The sequence below is a fragment of the Thunnus maccoyii genome, chromosome 15 (assembly GCF_910596095.1).
Source record: "Thunnus maccoyii chromosome 15, fThuMac1.1, whole genome shotgun sequence".
NCBI classification, from domain to species: domain Eukaryota; kingdom Metazoa; phylum Chordata; class Actinopteri; order Scombriformes; family Scombridae; genus Thunnus; species Thunnus maccoyii.
Window position 1 is genome coordinate 8,821,187 of NC_056547.1, and position 21,071 is coordinate 8,842,257.

Here is a 21,071-nt window from a genome sequence, read left to right on the forward strand (position 1 = left end):
TAAAAATGTGTTTGTTTTCATGCAGTGATGGTGAAGCAGTCCAAATCTAAAGCTTCATCTCAGGTGAGCAAATCAGTCCCATATGAGAGAGATGTTCTGTGTGTTTTAGTAAACAACTTCCTCAATTGCATCAAGAAATAATGTGAACACTTCATACCTTAAATTCACCTCCTGTATAACCGACTGATTCCTCAAAGCTCTGCATTCATTATCACTTCAGCAGTTCGCCTGTCAGCTTGTAATATCTACATTAGACTCCAGAGGTCCTCATCCACTTGCACTTTCCTCAGTTGTCATCTGCTCATCTGATGACAGGGTGACATGATTTTAACATCATGTAAAGTGTTATGGGGTTTTATGTGTATTTTAAATAGTCATAATCTGCCACGATGCCTTAAAGCCTCCATATTGTAGGAATTTATCATTGTGTGATCTGAGGTCAATGACTGAATTAATCTAAATTTTAGATGTTTTTCAGGTTTTTAAAGGAAGATTGATATTAGTTCAGCAAAGCACAAGTGGATTTGACCTTTATATCATTGGAAACAAATGCTGCATTCTTCAGATTTCAAAAAACCTGACTCGCAATATTTGAATATTCTTTCCTGGATGCCTCTTATTAACTAGTTTTGATGTTTTAAAATAAAGACGTGGCTTAAAATTAAGTTTTTATGCAGGTCGGCAACATTTAAATAGAAAGACTGCCTGCAAATTAAGCATTGAGAATGTTTGTATGAATTTATTTCTTTACAACCCTACAAAATATAAATTATAGTTTGCAACATTTTCGTATTTAAATTTAACAAGATTAAGAGTCTAAAGCCACACAAGCAGCTCTGTGAGGCTGTACTTATGAGTGATGCTTTGAGCTAAATGCTAACGTCAGCATGCCTACGTGCTCATAATGATAAAGCCAACATGCATGTTTGGCAGGTGAACCACATTTACCATCTTAGTTTAGTATGTTAAAACTTCCTAACATCTGCTAATTAGCACAGCACTACAGCTGAGTCTAATTGGACAGTGTTTTGGCCTGATGATGACGCATGATGAAAGTTAAGGGATCACCAAAGTCATCACATTTCATCCTGACGGGGACGTTGCAATGATTGGAACAAATTTCAATGAAATCCATCCAATAGTTGTTGAGATAATTCTCTCAAAATTTCTCTCACAAGTGTCAGTCTTAAGGTGGCGCTATAGGAAAAGCCAGACGATCACTAATATTATTCAGCTTCATCCTCTGGGGACCATGTACATCTGTAAAAAAAAAAATCCATGGCAACCCATCCAATTGTTGTTGGGATATTTCTGTCTGGACCAAAGTACTCAATCAGCAGACCGACACTGACATACAAAGCACCAAACCGCTAGCGTGACTCAAAACATTTTGAAACTGTTGCCAACATGTGTGGCACAATTATGATTCATGTTCACATAGTTCTGCCATTGTCACAAAGAAGGGGAAGTGATGCATTTAATGTTTCCAACATGAGCAACAGTATTTCTCTATAAATACAGACTATGAGGAACTGGCATTTACTGACTCAAACAAAGTACATTGTTCTTATTCTAAATCGTTTGAAAGCTTTACAAATATCATTTATTGTTAAAGATCCCCTCCAGACATGTTTTAAGATAGTTTAAAATATTTAATATATATAATTTAAAAATATAATTTGTTCTGATGTTTTTTCCCCACAAAAAAAGTTTGATTATCTTGTTAAAATCCTTAAAATTACATCTCCTCCTTCTCCCTCATTAAAAATTATTCCAGAATCTATAAATATGAAAATATATATCATCTCAAAAGTTTAATTGCTGGATGCAAGATGTCTCCTACTAAACCATAAAATCCATTCTCAGTGTTTGTGCACTGGAGGCTTCAAGTTTCCACATCACACTTTTGTAAGTTGATGAAGTCACAAATCTTGCGCGTAGGATTTGTGGAGTCAAATTGAATTTTTAATGAGCACAGAGAAGTTTCCCACTTTCAGCAGATGAACGTGAAAACAGCTTTAAAGTGTCAAACTCTGCACTTACATCATTCTGCACAGAGAAGCTCAGATATTCACTTGTAGGAACAAGAAGAGCGACATATTTTTGAGCGGAGGGAGACTTTAAATGAACAGGTGAGACTTTTGAGAAGATGCTACACTGGTGCTCCCACTGCACTTTGTGTATTATATTAACAGTACAATATGAATGCAATATGTCTCTCTGAGGCGGTGTCAGATAGGAGGTTATTTATGTAATTCCTATATAATCTATGTACTGTAATATAACCTCTCAGCAGCAGCAGCAGCTTTATCACACGCCAGTTCCATTATGAGATTACTGCAAGTGGGCTCATGTTATATTGAGAGATGTTTAACTGTATTGGCCTTGCTCAGCGTGTTTTGGCACAGTCAGTATGAGTGTTGTTACACAGTGGAGTGGAGAAGCACTGTGTGGTCATTGTGTGCGATAAGTTTGAGAGGCTCTCTGAAATGGCTCCATGAGTGAAGCCCTTTGTCTGCGTGGTACTAACATGCCAGCAAAGGTCCACTTCCTTCTGCAGCAGCCAGTAGATGGACAAAGAGACATGTGAGCTCTCTGTCTGAAGAACAGAGCTACACACATCAACCACTCTAATGCAATGACCATAAGTTATCAGGCTGTCAGTGTCTGTTTGGAAATCATAATAACCAAACACAAGAGTGGACAACTGTGGGAAACTACGGATCTCTTTGCAGCAAAAGCTAACTATAAGCATGTGCTTCCATCTTATCAAAGGCAGGATGAATGTAATCTATTAACATTTTAAGATAAGAGTCCATGAATATTCCCATCATGACCTGCGTCTGCTGGAGGTTCAGAGGTTACAGCAGAGCCGTGCGGCCTAACATTTCTCCATCACACTGTCTATGCGACATGTGAATGATTTCATTATGATTACATTTGATTCTCAAATAACTGAATGAATGAGAGGCTTGTTTGTTTTTGACCATGCAAATGTCAGTCGTGTCTGTTTTAATCTATGGCACAGAATGGACTAAACAATTACTTCTTTCATAATATCGCGTGCCTCAAAACTCTTTAACTGCTGATTACTGCATGGTAAGATAAGATAGGACTTTATTCATCCCCAAGCACACATTCATGACTCATCCCAGCGCATGCCGAAAGATCACAACAAAAACAGCCACTGAATAGATATATTAGTAACTGTAATGTCAGAATAAACACAGTTAACACTATATTGTCTGAACTTTTAACAGGTAATACCTTAAAAATATATGAGATCCACACTGTGAAAGCTATTATCATGATATCAATGAAGAACTTAGCTTTCCAGTTTCCATTCAATCAAAAGTAAAGATTGTTCTGTTGGGTGTAAAAACACTCGTTTGTGGCTATATTCTTCTTCAGGGAATTTCAGCAGCAGGAAAAACAAAACCTCATTTGTTTACCTGACAGCGCTAATCATAATCAGTGGCCTCTGAATAACGAAGGCTTTGTCCGCACCAGTCAGTACATGCCAGATATATAGAGTTTTCCAATGAGTGAGATCTATAATTGGTACAACAGTCTTTCCTCACAACAAACTTTGAGAATGATACTTAATTTGGGAATGAAAACATGTTACAGTGATTCTATAGTTTTTTGAACTGAAGCTTCCCACCTTTACTAATAAACATCTGTATGTTAAGTCAGGAAGGCAGCTGCAGTGGTAGTAACAACTGACTGACTCAGCGCTGCATCAGGTTAAGCGTGTGAAACAACTGAAGGCAGATTGTCATTTCAGAGGAAGAAAAAGCCCAAAGAGAAGCCAGCTGCTTCGGTCCAGGTGGAGGAAGTGGTGCCGAAGGAGTCCGTGACCCTTGCACAGGAGGCGCCGGGTCCAGCGGTGAGGAAAAGGAAAAGGCGGACTCCTAAAGCTGGCATGGAAACTGTGACTTCAGTGACCTCACAAAAGGTGAGGAATATTTCTCCACTGAGAGTCATTATTTTCTTTGCAAAAATGGACTCAAGTGTTTTATTTGAAGCTAATATGAGGCTTTAGTATCCAAATTAGTCAAATCAAGTGGTTGTCTTTCAATGTTACTGTCTGTTCTTCCACTGCAGCTCAACAGGGAAACACTATCCAGAGGAAAAAGAAAGAGGGAATTTGGTACTAAAAATACCAACTTTGGAAGTTGATTTGATTAACTATTTGAATAAATTTGTGCACAGATGCACGACGATTTTGTTGAGCATTAAGGAGGGATCTATTGTTTTACGACAGACTTGAAAAATTGTGAATCTGTCCTTTAATGCTCATTTTTCACTAACAGTTATTTTGATTTGAGCAGTTTGTTCACTGTGTACTGATGGATTAATGCATGTGGATTTTTACACCTATAGAGACAATATTGCTTTGCGTTGGTCTTTAAGGGGGCTTGATAACTTTGGTTTTCACACTCTCTCTGCTCAGTTAGTGACAACAGTGTAAAGTTGACAATTTCTCTCACTATGGATTGTGTGTTTCTAGTAACCAAATTCCTTGCAAGAGGCTTACAACTTATTTTCTAGTGTCCGATGTTCAGCAACAATGATTTAAAATTGACCACTGTTGACTGGAGTGTTTTCTGCATAAATGTAAATGTTTTATTTTTATAATACAGTAAATATAAAATGGTTGTAATGGCTTGGATGGAGTATAACCAAAATGACGTGGAGCATCTTTCAAGCCTCCTCAGCTCTCTTTGGTTTCATGAAGCACTTGGTTGATCAGATTGAGTCTTCAGCACAATGGGTACAACGCTGGCACAGACACTGGCATTCATGACTGATGGCACGTATAGTTTATGAATACAAGAGTGGGCACAGAGGAGGACTGAGCCAACGCTTCACCTCCCATACCCCCACTGCTTCTCCGTGCCCACTGGTTCACTCTACAAGTGGGGAGACTAATCATGTCGTAGGGCCGCACAAACAAGCAATCTATCATTCATGGTGTTCTGATTATGTAATGGCTCAGCACGACAGTTTTTAATTCAGCTCAGTACAGCTTGGCCCCATTTGGAGAGAAGAAGGAACTGGAAAAAAACATGACACAAAATAAACAAGGCAAGGCAAAAAATAGACTAATTGCCAGATTAATAGGTATTCATTTGCATTTTATGACATTAAAGTGCAAAGTGAGGGCAGAGGTCAGCAAACATACGGTTTATAGAAGATGTAATGAATTGACTTTAATAAAACAGACTGCACCACCTGCCATTTCTCATTTTACTGTTTTACATAATTCTACCTTTACGAGTCACATCATCATTAAATGTTAATTGCTATGCTGATCACTTTAATTGCCATGAAACATTTAGGAAAAAATTTGGTCAGTTTGGGAGAACTTTTCTGTTTGTTTGCTTGTTTAATAATGAGTTTATTTCAACTTGATGAGAAAAATTCTCAACACAAGATGCATTTATGTTTTGTTTCCAGAGCTTTCAACCAAATTCCACACCTCAGTTATCATGGAGATGCTTTAGTTGTTGTTGCAACTTATTAGAATATTTTAAGACAACCAACAGAGAGGGTAATTTGTCCCAGAATTAGAGAAATCACTGTAAACTTTGTCTCGTGTTCCATTTAATCACAAACCTTTAAAATGTGACATATTGTATGATATAGGCCTAGTTTCTGTCAAAAAATAACACCAGTTTAGTCTAAAGACAGATACATTGGTGTAAAAAAGGACAGATTAGGACACTTTAGAAGTGTACATCCTTTCAATGTAATCATATGTTACTATCACAACAAACCATCTGCTTTCACATGCCAGACAGATGCTGAGCTCAGCAGAAGTGTGCTGGTATTATTGCCTCTCTTGTGACAGCGACTTAAAGGTGTGAAGTTAAAGGAAAGGGTAGCATTCCCAATCTGACAGGCTGTGACAAGGTGTCTCCACAAAATATGATATATAGTAGAGAATGTGACAAGTATTTCATTCACCCATCCCACAGTTTAGATCATATTAGCTATCATCGTGTAGTTTCCTCACAGGCTCGACATTAAATTACACGCATTCACAAAAAATAAGGGTACAAGATGTGAAGAAGCTCCTGCCTTCGCACGCTGCAATCAACCTGATCTAAACTCAGATTTCACATGCGCGCGGACCATGCAATCAGAGCTCTCCTCTCATCTTCATCCTAATGCGTGCCTGCCGTTTAGCAAAAAACTTCCCCCCGAGCTGTTGTAGCTGTGAGGCATGCAGGCTGCAGGCTGCATGCTGAGGTGCAAATTCCTCCTCAAATCAGTCCAGGTCTGACCGCCTCATCATCCCACAGCCCAGGATACTGCAGGACGCAGGCGCGACTGCCGCTGCGGATGAGGATGGATGCTCTCTAACTTTGAGCGGATCTAATTTGGGACGAATCCGCCGACGGCACCGCTGCAAAATCGGATTTGTGCGATTGTTTACCCGGGACCAAAACAGCAGTCATTATGGATGTTTTTGGCGTGAGTAAACCGTAAATACAGTTGACATTATCCGTCATGTTTTGCCGCATCGTCGACACTGTTAATCACATGATTTTTTGTGTCATTTCAAACCGGCTGATTAAAAATAACACGTCCTACCATTCCTATAAGAAGGAGTGAGGATGTTTACATCGTAGCGGTCATCCTAACCTGTTAAACAGCAGGTGCACCTGTCAGGTGTCTCCTCACTGCAGTCGGTAACGTTACAGGTCAGATGAGGCGATGCACTGCAGCTGGGTGCGATTTTGAGCTCAAGCTTTCTGGACATGATCCAGTCTTGACAGCTTTATCTGTCTAAACTGACGACCAACAGATCCAGTCCTAATGAAGCTGTGAGGAGGAGAGGGGAGAGAGGAGCCGCTTGTCAGCTTGTCACTGTGATTCAGCCACTGTCAGACTCTATTCATACCAGCACACACCACTTAACTTTCTTCCATTTCCAAGTCCTCAGAGTTTCAGGAGCATGCTCTGTGAACGCTTCAGGGTTGCCTGGTAACTGCGGATCACCCTGATGCTTTCAGCTTGCTTGGATGAAGGCCATACAAGAAAGCAAAGCCTGTCAGAATAGTAATGGGTTAGAGACAGGGGGACAGAGGTGATAAAGTCATTAGAGATGTTTATTATTTGTCTCAAAGTCAAAGTAGCAGACGCTTTTGGTGCCTTACTGTAGGTGCATGGGGAAACTAAAGAGATCTGCAGTAATGATTCATTCTTTTCTCCCTAGAGATAATAAAAGGCTGCCTGACTGACTAAAAATTCAATACATTCGGGCTTTGCAACGATGATGAATAGGCATATATGATACCTTTCAGTTGCTCGAGGCAATCTCTCTCCCTCTCTGCTGTGGTTGGGGGCTATTTTAGAGGCTATGAATTTTTAACATGATTCCCTTACTGTATGTTGCTCCACGCTTTCAAATAGCTCGGCCTGCATTTTGCTGAGGTGTTCATTTAGTATCTTTTATTGTATAAGCAAGAGTGAATTCAAGCCTAATAGCAGTGTACTACTATTGGTTGCTAATGGTAAAAGTGGCAGAGATAATATTGGCCAAATGCCCATACTTCCATTTAGATCAGTCAATGAACAACACCGGAGAGTAAAATGTGTTACCGTTCTACTTTCAGAGGCAAACAATGTCATTAGTTTGTCTTTGACACATTGAGATATAGTGGGATAAGTCAATATTAAAGCCATTAGCATAAGTTTCCTTTGGAAGAAAACATCCAGATACTGTAGGTTGAGTAATAGTGTGTCCTTGTGTAATAATAGCTGTCATGTGCAGATGCTTATTTTCACACTCGCCTCGCTGCTGAAGTTGACACCATTCAGTAAGTCTGCTCTAGATTCTGTCCAAATAAAGATTTAAGAAGAAGTGCAAAAGTGTTGCAGTGCTGCAGTCATAATAACCAGAAAGCTACATCATAATGTGAATATGAGCCTGTAGCTAATGCACTGTAGAGGTTACACCTGGGACTTTTAGTCCTGTCTGCTCCTCTCCAATCGGAGAGGCTGTGGCGGTGCAGCCAGCGCCCCTGTGGAGAGCATCCTGTGTACTGGATGGTGACTCAGCTGAAAAGGAGGCTGAGAGCGTGGTGACGTTGTACATTGCATCAGCAGCACCTGCCCTGCATCTCACAGCAGCTCTCTGAATATATCAGGCCTCTTAAGATTTTGGTGAAAAATATCTCTTCTTGAAAACAGCAGCCTGAGCACCGAGCCTTTATCCTAACTACTTTAAATTATGTGTATCTATAGTAGATGCTCCAAAATAGACTTAAAGGCAATCAATCAACATTATCATTTATCAGTTTTCAATGCAATCATTAAGATTTTTATTGTATAATTTTGGCAAAATTAGTAAAAATTTGCTGAAAATATCTGAAAATTGCAATTAAAAACTGAAAATAATGTATTAAAGTTTTTGTTTTACATGTTTGAAGATTTTTGTCTACATAACAGTGGAACACAGTTACATTGAGTTAATTAGCTTACATGTGTTTTTGTCCAGTGGTGGAATGTAACAGGACATTTACTCAAGTACTATACAGTTTTGAGATAATTGTACTTCACTTGAGTATTTACATTTTATGCTACTTTGTACTTCTATTCCACCATATTTAGGGGGAAATATTTTACTTTTTACTCATTTATTTTACTGCTAAAGTTACTTTTCAGATCAATAATTTATATGTAAGCATAGAATCAGTTCAGAAAATATACATTATTATGGAGACTATAGCAATAGTAAATTAGCTCTACCTTGACAGCATTAAATATATTGTAATGTACACATCAATGGCTCAGAATTAATATTCCAGTAATATACTGTATATGATAAATATTTATTATTATTTTCAAAGTAGACATTTATTGTTATTAAAGAACATACACGTGAATGACAGAATGACATTATGTTTACTCCTAGCTCAATGTGCAAAAAAAGAAAAAAAAACAAAAACATATAAAACATACCAAGACATAAAATACTTCATATATGTCGATTATTATAACAGTCTAAATCAGCCTATTTTGCATAGTGACTACTTTTACTTTTCATACTTTAAGTACATTTTGCTGCCAATACATGTACTTTTACTTAAAGTCCCCCTTCACTTATATATATTATATATAATATATATATAAGTGTATATATTATAAGTAGTATATATTCCACTCAAAAATATATTTTCCTTCTTATTCCTACATTTGGATGTTTGAGCTTCGTTGTACATAATCATGTATGTGCAGAGTTTGACAGTGTAAAGCTGTTTTCAAATTCACCTGCTCAAAATGAAGCGTTTCTCTGAGCTCAATCTGAGTTTAAGGTTTGTATCTACGAGCATATTTGTGACATCACAACTAGTTTGGAGCCAATCATGCTTCAGTATGCAACTTTCACAAGTGTGATTGGAAACTTGAAGCCTCCAGTGCACAAACACTGAGAATGGACTTCACAGTGAAGTAGGTAGTGGTAGTATTCATAGATTCTGGATTTTTTAATGAGGGAGAAGGAGTGCATGTCTTTTAAGGATTTTAATGAGATAACTGAACTTTTTTTGTGGAATAACGATAATTATTCAAAGTACAGTATTTTATATATATTTTAAAACATGTCTGGAGGGGATCTTTAAGTTAGATTTTGAATCTAGGACTTTTACTTGTAAACGTGAAGCCTCAAACACTGTGAATGGACTTCCCAGTGTAGTAGGAGACATCTTGTCTGTGTCCAGCAGGTAAACCTGAAATGAATAATATTTGCATATTCATAGATTCTGGAATTTTTAACGAGGTAGAAGAGGAAGATGTCATTTTAAAGATTTGAAAGTGGCAATTTTACTTATATTATGGTAATTTTACTTTTTAATACTTTATAATTATACTTATACATGCCTGGAAGGGATCTTTAAGTGTTTAAGGACATTTATCATATAAATTTGCCATACAGGCCCAAACATAAGATGATTTTTGTTATGTAAATTTAAAATTTGGCCGTATTATTGTTTTGTGGCTTAAGGAGAACACCACTATCTTTTACAGGTGGTTAGTTAGATATGCTGTCGCACTGCAACCAGTCTGGTTAGAAACACAACAGGAAGCCACTGAAGCTCTGAACGCTTTATTTATCGCTGCCACACACTTAGCGCACACTTTCAGTTGAAGTTGAGATGTGGTTCTGAAAAGGATACATATAAATAATTATCTAACACGGTAGCATTTTCATTCACAACAGCTAATGTTCTGGGGTTGATGAGGACACCTGTGTTTGATTATACAGTGAGCCTGTTGCTTTAAGAGAGTGTTGCATTATGGGTTGTTTGTAGTAATTTTGTACTGGACCATTAGGCTAACTTAATTGACATAACAGCTAGTTTGCGCCGGAGTCAGTCAGCTCCCGAAGTGTGAAGTAATTAAGTTTAATTTACTGGCGGTTTCTAATGCAACCTTAACTACTTGTTTTGAGGAAATTAAAACTGTTAATGAGTGGAAAGTGTGTCACACCCAGTCCCAGAGTTTTTATACCACAGAAATGGACTTGACAACAACATCTCTCAGGTGTCCAAGAAGTAATACACCATGGAAAGTAATGCTTCAAGATGGTGAGACCCAAAAGACAAAATGCTAACATCAACAGTAACACCTTGAGACCTTTTAGTGGTCTTAAAACTGACTACTTCTAATAGCTCACAGGAGAATGTGAGAAACTTTGAAAGACAAAATAAAGGAATGTCTGTTAATTTTATGAGAGCCTTTAACTGAATGTTGTTTTTCTTCTCCCCAGTTTATTTATTTTAAACATATAACAACAGAAATAAATACAAGGACACAATTTTACACAAATGATTCTCAACACAACACAGTTTAAAAACAACAACAGAATACACATGAAAAGGGGGAAAAAATTAAGAATCTATAAGAAAAACAAGGAAATTATCCCATATTTCATTTTATTGTGTCATATATCTATAATCCTCTGGTTAACATTATTTCACAGGACATTGATTTAGTCAACAAATTAATCCATTCAATGAAAGTGCTTTAGGGTTTTTCCAATGCCTCAATATCAACTCAGCTGAAAGTTGTTAGAATTAGCCGTTAATATTGATTGTCATTCTGATGGAAAAATGTGATCAGAAGTACCCATCACCTGCAGTTTAACATGTTCAGGGCAGCAACTAACGATTATCTTCATTACTGATTAATCTGTCGTTTATTCTCTCGATTTATTGATTAGTTGTTTCGTATATAAAATGTACGAAAATGGTGAAAAATGACAATCACTGTTTCCCAAAACCCATGGTGACGTCCTCATATGTCTTTTTTTGTCCCAACCAACAGTATATTCAATTTGCTCATAGAGGACTAAAGAAACCACATTTTGCTGTGAAGGCTGCTGTGACAAAGGTCTGCTGAGTAACTGTTTATAGACAAAGAAGTAAATGAGAATATGTGTATTTGTTGACACAGCAAATAAAATATATCAGAGAACAAAGTTCTTCATTACATTGATCCAAAAATCATAAAAAAGATCCAGTAGCCATACAGTATTTCAAAATCTCCCCACCTGTAATTAACTCAGTTTTATGCTCTCAGACTATATATTTTACAATATGTTAAATATTAAATGTCCGCCACAAAATATTGGTTTGTCTTACATTTGTCCCAATGTGTAGCTATTATTATAGCTTTTTTTAGGGCCATGATGACTTACTACCTGTTACTAATATTTGGTGGTTGTGTTACTTTGCACTGTAACCGATACAGAATATACAGACTGTAATTCCATCTTTGTCGTTTTCCAACCACTTGGGTCCGTCCAGACTATGGAGGAGGTGAAAGACAAGCCCAAGAGAAGGCCACTGGTCAGGGCAGCGTCGGAAGAGAGCTCCAGTGATCTGAGTTCAATAAGTTGCTCACCGTCCCCTGGAGACACACTGCCCTGGAATCTGCCCAAACACCATCGCATCAAGCGCTCCAAGTCAGCTTCTGGAGAAGTCCTGGACCCAGCAGAGAGGGCCGTAATCCGGATCGCAGGTAGCAAACTTTTCTGCTGTAAAAACTTGCTGCTACCTCCTCATGTGCAGTAGCATTTAATAAGCTGTCCTGCCACCAGTCTAGTTATGTAGCTTTGCAGAAGACATCATGTTTATGTCACAGTCTTTGCTGCTGCTGGCATTTCATGTCTCCATTTGCCAATAGTTTGTCATAACTGTTGACTCAAATGCGAACTTCAAGTTGAAAGCTGGAGTTTTCTGTTGGTGCTGCCGGCTATTGACTCACTGCTTTACTTCAAGCTAAGGATTTGTTGCCTATGCTAACATTCATATTACGACTTGATCTCTTGGCTTGGTTCTGTGCATGTGTACTTGCCAATATAAGTAAGCTCAGAAGCTGCAGTGCTGCTGGCTGTGTTGTGTTTCTGTCCTACAGACCTGCATTCAGGTCATGTCTTGGCATCTACACTGGTATTTGTGAATTAATTTATAGTGGTGTCTGGGGTGATATTTCTTTTAGTTGGTGTTTGGCACATCCATTATTATGCTTTCAAGCTGTTGATTTATGTAGTGGTGAAATGTGAAAACTCATGTTGAAGCATTAGGAGAGGTACGGGCTGACTTGTTCTTGGGTGGATTTCTATCTTTGTTATTGTCATTGTTTTGTTGGCTTGCCTAGTGACTCACTGCCAACCTGGGTCATTATTAGAGGGTAAAATATTGTGCATTGGCTTTAGGGATGTAAACATGACTTTTGTGTGAGGCACAGACCTTTCACATAATAGTTAGTAGGCTTTTTAAGAAACTCAACATGGCTTTATGCAGGCAATGGCTCTATGTCACAGCTTGTTAACTGTTCTTCATATCTTTACATCCAAACTGTTGAGGTCCTGCTCTGCAGTTTATGCTGTTTAGCCACAATCATTGCCAACTTTAAGCATAAATCCATTTACTGACGACCATCTGCTGTACACAACATTTGGTAAGAAGATACTGAAGATATTACTAAGATATAGATAAGTCATGTGTTCTTGTGATGTGTATATACAGTATAATAATTATCTTCTGAGGAGCTAATGTGTCTTATCCTGCAGCTGCTTATCAGGTGGATTGTTTGGGTTACATTTATCTCTATTCACCAGAAAATACTGTATATTACCTTTAACAATCCATTTAGATCCATTGGGATTTAACCTTTAACCCCTCCACTCCTCTCCATACATATATTCAGGTTCATATTCATGTGCCCTTTTCATAGTACTAAGAAGAAATGTCAACATTCATTAATTCCATAGTCACATATATAGTGTTCACTACCCCAGAGACCCTTGTAGGCAGTTGACAGAGATATATTGCATTACAACATAATTACCATTTCTCATTATGCTCATTTATTTCTTCTGGGGGGTTTCAACCTTCCAGGAGTGTCTCTGTATCCACCAGAGAGCTTCTCAGGCTTCTGCAGGTCCTCCACCTCTGTTCACTGTCTGAACACTGAGGCAGGGCTCAGATGACGACTTCGCTGCCTCAGCACTTCCTGTGGTGTAGAGTTCAGACTGTCTCTTCGGACCACAAACAGCAACACAGACCTCATTCTCTCCCCCCCCCCCTCTCCCTGGTTGTCTCTGATATTGATTTAGTGGGGTGGGGTACTGCAGTAGTGTTGTGTGACTGGGTGTTATTATCTCTGTACAGACAACAGCAGCAGCACGACTGTTTGATTGCAAGCACTTCTGCAGGACAGGTTGATGATCTAGAGCTTGGGAGAGTGTTTGGGACACATTATCTGGTTAATTTATTTCTGGAGATTTAAATGTTCAAAGAAATGTTCTTCTCTTGACGTGAACAGGATGCCAAGGATGAAATATGTGAGATAAGGGCGACTGTATCAATGTTGTCTCACTGGATGGCTGCCATAATGGCCCCGGTCCGATTCATTAGCCTTGTGAGACACATACGAGGCTGCGGCTTTATATCACAACAAACGGAGACAGGAACATTTGTTATCAAGCTGCAGACAGGTTGATAGGCCGGCAGTGTTGACCGGTGCTAAATAAGATGTCAGGAAGACTGTATTGAGGTTTTTGTAGCTTACTAACATGCAAGTTTATTGATCAGATAGCTACAGCTCTTGTCAGCTCTGTTGATGTCAGCAATGAGTGATGAGTGTGGAAAAAACAAAACAATAAAGTTCTGGTGAAAATAAGGACACTGTCATTAGCTCATAACAACCAGCAGGGGCTGATCATCAACAAACGAATGAATTAATGTGCAAGTGACCCATGTCATAAAGTCAGGAGAAGCCAAACTTTTTTATCACTGAAGAAGTTTAAGAGGAAGAATATAACACTACTAATGACCTGTCATCACAGCGATTCTTGAAACTGGAACATTAATATTTTACTGCCTTGTAGTATAAATAATGTGATTACAGTAATATACAACTTTGGAACTTGTTATCCCAATGCTGACTCTGATTCAACCCCTAATTGGTATTCATGCTGATAACCTGAAAGCTGGTAACCAGGCAAGGTCTTACAAACACAAACCAGTGAATACACAGAAAAACAGTCAATGAATAGCGAGGGGGAGGTTGTATCCATCCTCACATGTGTTGTTGTTTTATTTTAACAGAGGACATAAATTAGTGGCACAGCCAGGGCACAGTCTGTAGTTTGGTGATGTGTGGGAGGGCTGTTTGGCACTGCAGTCAATCACTCAGGCCAAAGCCAGACAAGCAAACACAGAGACAAAAGTGAGACTTTGTCTCTGAGAGACACCATCCGGTGGCCTGCGATGTCAAAACAGTGGGATGTTTTCTTTACACCCGTAATGTGGCAGATATACAGTGTAATATCATATGCAATATCACTGAAGAAAGCACTGAGTCTGCATTTTAAATTCTCCTATAAAGTTGTACTGTAATTATTTTAGCGACATGTTCAGTACTGAGCTGTTGCTGATATAATGGTTTGCGCTGCACTTCCCAGAGTTGATCAGTCAGTCAGTTTTTGCTATACAGTGACAATATTTTCCTGGATTTTCTGTTGATGGAATTTGAATTTCTGTAGGTGGCGCTCTGTCATTTCAGCCAAGGTGGCTGTCACTTGAACTGCAAGGTGTTCCTGCCGTTTACTCCAAACAAACCACTGTTGTTACTCATGTAAGGACTTTTCATGCTAATATCTAAAGCGATATCTGAGTTGCACTTAAAATTTGCCATCTTCAAGGCTGCACATGCAACGATCATGATTCTGGCCTCTACAATTAATTAAACTTTATTAATTGTAATAGTTTTGCTTTGCAACCACACTGCCTGCCCTGTTGTATCAATTCAAGTGCTTCCTGTTTGCAGGTTAATTGTGTGTTTGATTACTGTTTGTTTCGCTGCTGCATAAACAACAGTTTTGTTGTTGACATGTCTGTATAAAAATCATTTTTGCCGTACTCCTGCACTCCTACTCTATCCTTGCTTTTAATGTTTATGTAAAAAATGTCTTTTAGTGTTGAGGATTCCTATTTTTAGATTAAATTGAAAGTTGGCTCAATTTAAAGATGGATTTATAATTTATTTGAAACTCCCCACATGCATATTGGAGATGGATGGAGTTTTAAAAACCTCAGCTGAAAATGCTGGAGGTACTAAAGATCACTGCAGAGAAGCACATCATCATTCTTGTCAGAAGACTCCTGCAACTCAGTTTCAGGTCATAACTCACCGTTAGAAAAACACTGTTCTGAGTTGGATGACTCAACGTTGCAACACTGCGCTTGATTATCGAAGTGTCTCAGAGTGTTGACATATTTTTCACATTCCAGTCATGAAGGATTTATATCTGAAAATTTTGCAATTTGCAGTTTCATGCTGGTGAAATTGACTTCATTTTTCCTGATAGCTGAGTAAACACAAACTCCCCCCGCAGTATGAGAAAGTGATAACACACACACATGTGCTCAGGCTGTGAGGATATCTGCCATATTTTGTTGTTTTTAACAGTGAGAATAAGAATGTATTACTGTTCTGGACTGAATTACTTTATAAACATTATTAAATTGTGCTGCTTGGGGAAAACACGGGTGTAACTAATAACCTAATATCACTAATAACTACTGGATTCCATTACAGTGTGTCACCGTCAGAGCCCTGACGTTGTGTTTGCAAGTTCACTGTTATGGGTTACTGAGACACGTAAATGGAATGCCACCATCATTCATATTTTTAGCTGCTGCTGTGCTTTGCCTGCTAGATAAGTCAGAAATCATTTCTTGTTCACTTGTTCACTATTCCTTACATAATAAACAGTCAATATTTTACTTAATAGTGTTTGGAAATCACAACTTATTACTTTATAGTGAGTACTGAGTCGTGATTTTGGACACTTATGAGTCATCATCATTTTGCACCATCACTGACAGGTGTGATGTCACTTTTGTGTGATTTTATTAATTGTGATTTTAGCTATGGCCACTATATTTTTAATTCCATTATAGGAAGTTTTGAGGACATAGCATAGTGCAGAAATTTCACACTTAGAATTTGGACAATGAATTGGTGGAAAATAAATCTTGTGCACAATGTCTGCTGTGAAAAAAGGCCTGTCCTATATATATTAATGTTAGATCAACAGGAACAAAAGGAGTTCATTAAAAAAAAGCGGATGTGGCTTAACTATCAACAGATATGCCTCTCCATCCAGGAGAACTTATGTTATTGTTAATAATTGAATAACTTCACTGCAAAATCCTCTGAAGAATCCCAAGAATCAGCTCTGAAAAATGTGCTCTCTCTGATCAACACTGGAAAATTTGGTGTAGACTCACATGTTTTTTGAAAAAAAAAAAAAAGTTGCACTCTCTCTCTGATGTTTTCCAATTTTCCTGTCGGAGATAACTCTCAGTGCTTCTTCCAAGAACCACTTCCCCGTGGGAAGATCCAAGTGGAGCCGCAGTTTTTCTTGGCATCTATTGTCTGTGCTTCATCTGTGAGGGTCTGTCATTTGAATGTAATAGTTGAACTGTTTGTTGTGGGCTTGTGAAGAATTGGACTCTATCCATATTTTATCTTTCTAGTAGTTTCTTGATATAAGCCGCATGTTTATGCAGATGTGTGTAAATAGCTGGAATTATTCACTTGGACTTTTCCAAAATTAAATATGAGCAGGAAATTAAAGTTGATATTGTCTGGATCACTTAACTTATAAACAGTGCTGCCCACAGGTTTATAAATGCCTTAAATAAATCATGAAAACTCAAAAATGGTTGATCTTTTGCATGTTTCTAAAATCTTAAATCACTGTAAGAATGATGGCTGGATCACCACTATGTGAACTGACATGTTGCTATTTTGGAAAAGGTCACATAGATAGTTAGACAGCGGTTGTATAGTCTCAAAGTTTTAGTCTCATCTAGTTTAGACTGTGTTTGTAATTTTCACACATATTCACTGTTATTCAGCTTTGAGCTGTGTGATCCAGCTCTGATCCAGTGTTGTGTCCTGTACTAAAGAGGTGTGGTGCTCTCAACAATCTGCCGTCATTCAGTTTTGGGAATATGACGTGACTTTGAGGAGAACCATGTAAGTTTTTTTGGATTTTTTTTAAAGCCACTGGCCGTGTCTTGCACCAGTTTCTCCAGCAGCAGGAACTCAAATAACCCCACACCGCTCCGTCATTTGTTTTTTCACCGAGGTAGCCATGTGTGTCTCTCTCTATCTGGGGTGGAGTTTGTGCGTGTGTGTTTGTGGGATCTGCTGCTCTGCCTCAACTGGTATCTATCTTTGTGGTGTGTGTGTGTGTGTTCGCCTCTGTGCCTTTAAGAGGAGGGTCTGATATCTGTGTGTGTGTGTGAGTGTATGGGTATTTCTCAAGCATAGGAGGGGAGTGGTGGTGGTGGTGGTCTGGAATGAAATCCACAGCTTTACAGGGAATACAGTGACTGAGTGTGGGTGAGGAAGAAGGTGGGGACAGACAGATAGGTAGACAGACAACCAAGGGGGGGGCTTTGATTAATCAGCACTGAGAGGACACAAAAAAGAGGTGGACAGTGCCTGTGGAAAGTTAAAAGGAAAGTTTGAAGAGAAAGGAAGGTGCCCTAACCCTGACTCAGTATCAGCAAGGCCATGTCCATGCCCATGTTTGACCCAGGTCAGCGGCTGCCAGAGGAGCAGGACTATGTGCAAGCCTATGAGAATGTCAGAGAGAAGTATAAAGGTAACAACACCGCCCTACTCTCTTCTTTTACTGCACAGTTGAGAATCATGTTGAAGAGCATGTTTGAATGGGAGGTGGGTGTGTGTGTGAGTGAGTGAGTGCATGCTTCAGTGAGTAATGCTGTAGTATTTTGTCAACCCTGCTGACTTACTAGTATTAATTGGTTCCATATTGGTTCGGTTAGATGTACTTTGGTTGAAGAGGGCTTGGTGGAAGTGATGCATGACTGAGTCACTTCCTTGGGTGAGTTTAAAGCAAAGATGTCTGTCTATGAAGAGGCTGAGCTGTAGCCTTCGTACAGGTTGAGCGAATATTAATAAAACACAGTTCTGTGTCCTCGGCTCTGACCCGGCAGCCTCCTTTGCATACAGGGGAATCACTGGGCGGTATGGCCGCAGAGAGGTGACACATTTGGCCCTTGATTGAATGGCACAAGTCCAAGACTGCAACATGAGTGATAAGAGCTGCTAGCCAGCATAGAGGCACATCAGAAGGACATTCACCTGATTATGCCTGGGTAAATGTTGGCAAGACTTGACGGTGTTTATTTTTATTTAAGAAAGCATTGCAAGAGTTTATATTCAGACACAGGAAGCCAGATCAGCCTCAAGATGTTGCTTCACCTGTCATTTGCTTATTTATTGTATTTCATGAGTCTGAAATTGACCAACGCAAAATCTGGGAGGAAATCATGACCTCTGTGCTGCAAGATTAGCTCTTATATGCTGCCGTCCTTTACGAACAAATAGATTCAAATGTCAGATTTGACAATAGAAAGCTTGATTAGTTAATCTGTAAAAGCAACGACTTAGTTTGTTAGAAGTAGTGCTGAAACAGTTAGTTCATTAATCATTTAGTTGATCAACAGAATAATGTAATTTGTTTAAAGGCACCCTGTGGAGTTTTCTTCTAAACAAATTAAGTTTTGTAAAAATATGAAACCTGCATTGTTTACATTGACAAGGATCCTTCTTCTTCTCTGCCTTTTTCTGGTGCATTGCTACTTTTCTTGACACATTACTGCCTCCTGTCAGTAGAATAGTGAGAAACCACTGGCAGGAATGTGTATCGCGTCACCCTCATGCTCGTATGTGTGCGTCCTTGTTCACGTGCACAAGATACAAACAAAAAAACATCATCAAAACATTGTACCATAGTGATCAGAAACTGCACACATTTTTCCAAAATACCAGATATTTGCTGGATCGCAAATTGAATATCTTTGGATTTTGTACTGTTGGTTTGGTTTTGTGTCACCTTGGGCTCTTGGAAACTGTAATGACCATTTGTCACAATTTTCCAACATTTTACAGAACAAAAAGTTAACTGATTTATCAAACAAATAATCACCAGATTGCTTTTTAATGATCATCATCAATAGTTTTAGCATTAATGGAACATTCTCGCTTTAATTTTCTGCCCAAGTCTACTTACAATCAACTGCTCAAGTACTGTTCTGCATGAGTCTTAAACCCTCACAGAGCAAGCCTTATAGTGTATGATGCAGTATTTAGCTACTAGGTGTAGATATTTGCATATTTGATGCAAATACCTACACCTGTCTGTCTGTTTTAAGACATTATCGCTTTCTAATACAGACCAGGTTGCTTTTAACAACAAAATTAGTTGTATTAGTTCCGTTTTAGTTATATTTTTTAGGCATATTATGCTTTTATTGGACAGCAACAATAGAGGCATAACAGGAAATGAGGAGAAAGATATTAGGGCGTAAACCGCGGATATTGCCATCCATGATTGGAGCCTAACCTCTAGTTCACCAGGGCACCCTGTATTAGCCATGGAAGAGGAGGAAATGATCAGCAGGTGTCATATTGTCCAGTTTTTGACCAGCTGCATCTTGTCTGCATGGGTCACTCCAAGCTCAACAAGCAAATAAATGCAGGTGAATTCCAGCAACATCTGGAGGTGGTTTGTGTTAGGACACAGGCTGACAGGACAGCTGTGCTCTTCTACTCCTCTTGTCTTCAATACAGGACATAAGTGAAGAGGCAGCCCCCCTTCTTGTGTAACCACTGAGTAGAAATCTGTGTTTGTACTGTGCATTTTTTTCACAGAGCCCATGTGTAAAACTGTATTAATTTAAAACAGGACATTGTGGCTGAGAAAGAACATTTTTGGCAAAATATCCAGATAAAAATAAAAATCATAACTGTGGGCACAGTTTCCACTCCAGCTACAACTGTCAATAAAGACAAATGGGCCTGGTTCTGGTCTTGGTATGTTGGGAACTCTAGTCTAGTAATTTTCTTCCCATGCGGTTGCCTACTGTGAGTGTCACTGTGGGCAGTGTTCCTGCTGTGCCCCTCTGGCACCAGTCTGGTGCTCCACGCCCCTGTCATAACCTCTAGTCTTTCTGCCAAAATCGCACTTCCTGTTACCATTTCTTATTGTTGGTTTTTGACTTGATGCTGTTTGTTTTAGATAATTGTAAATCCAGAGTGGATGGAAAGTTTGGACACATATCAGGGTGAAAAAAGGAGGTGGAGTATAAGAGGGTGAAAGTACTTTTTGTTTTCATCAAACTGCTCCTTGTGGTGTAAAGCTGATCTTTTTTTTTTGGGCTAAAAGTGGGTCTGTTGTTTTGGGGTTTGTCATAAGATGTCAACCCTTTTTCCAAAGCCATTGCTCAAGTTTATATGTGTGTGTGTGAGCTGAAAAACTCAAATATAGCCTATTGCAGTGTTCATGTCGTATCAGAAGAAGCAGAAGGACAGAATAACACCTTGTTGCTGCAACTTGAAAGTGTTTTATTCAGTGGAGAAACACTGAGTGTGTTTTCATTAATGATCAGTGTGAATATAATGGATAATTTACATTTTTAGTACCTTGGTTTGCTGATGGTGAT

The 21,071-nt window shown here is 38.8% G+C and overlaps 1 protein-coding gene across 4 annotated transcripts in view; it reads left to right on the plus strand.

Moving 5' to 3' along the window:
- Positions 1-3,829: 3,829 nt before the first annotated feature.
- Positions 3,830-21,071, plus strand: part of pleca (plectin a) — a 108,913-nt gene continuing 91,671 nt past the window's right edge. Inside the window, exons 1-2 of one of the 4 annotated variants that reach the window (XM_042434916.1) lie at positions 3,830-3,958; positions 11,823-12,036. In XM_042434916.1, coding sequence (XP_042290850.1) covers positions 3,926-3,958; positions 11,823-12,036 — 247 coding nt within the window. In that variant the 5' untranslated portion in view covers positions 3,830-3,925. Of the gene's footprint in view, positions 3,959-6,205; positions 6,484-10,376; positions 10,602-11,822; positions 12,037-18,023; positions 18,206-21,071 lie in introns of those variants that run through there. The other 3 variants (XM_042434915.1, XM_042434917.1, XM_042434923.1) reach the window with 3 other exon arrangements.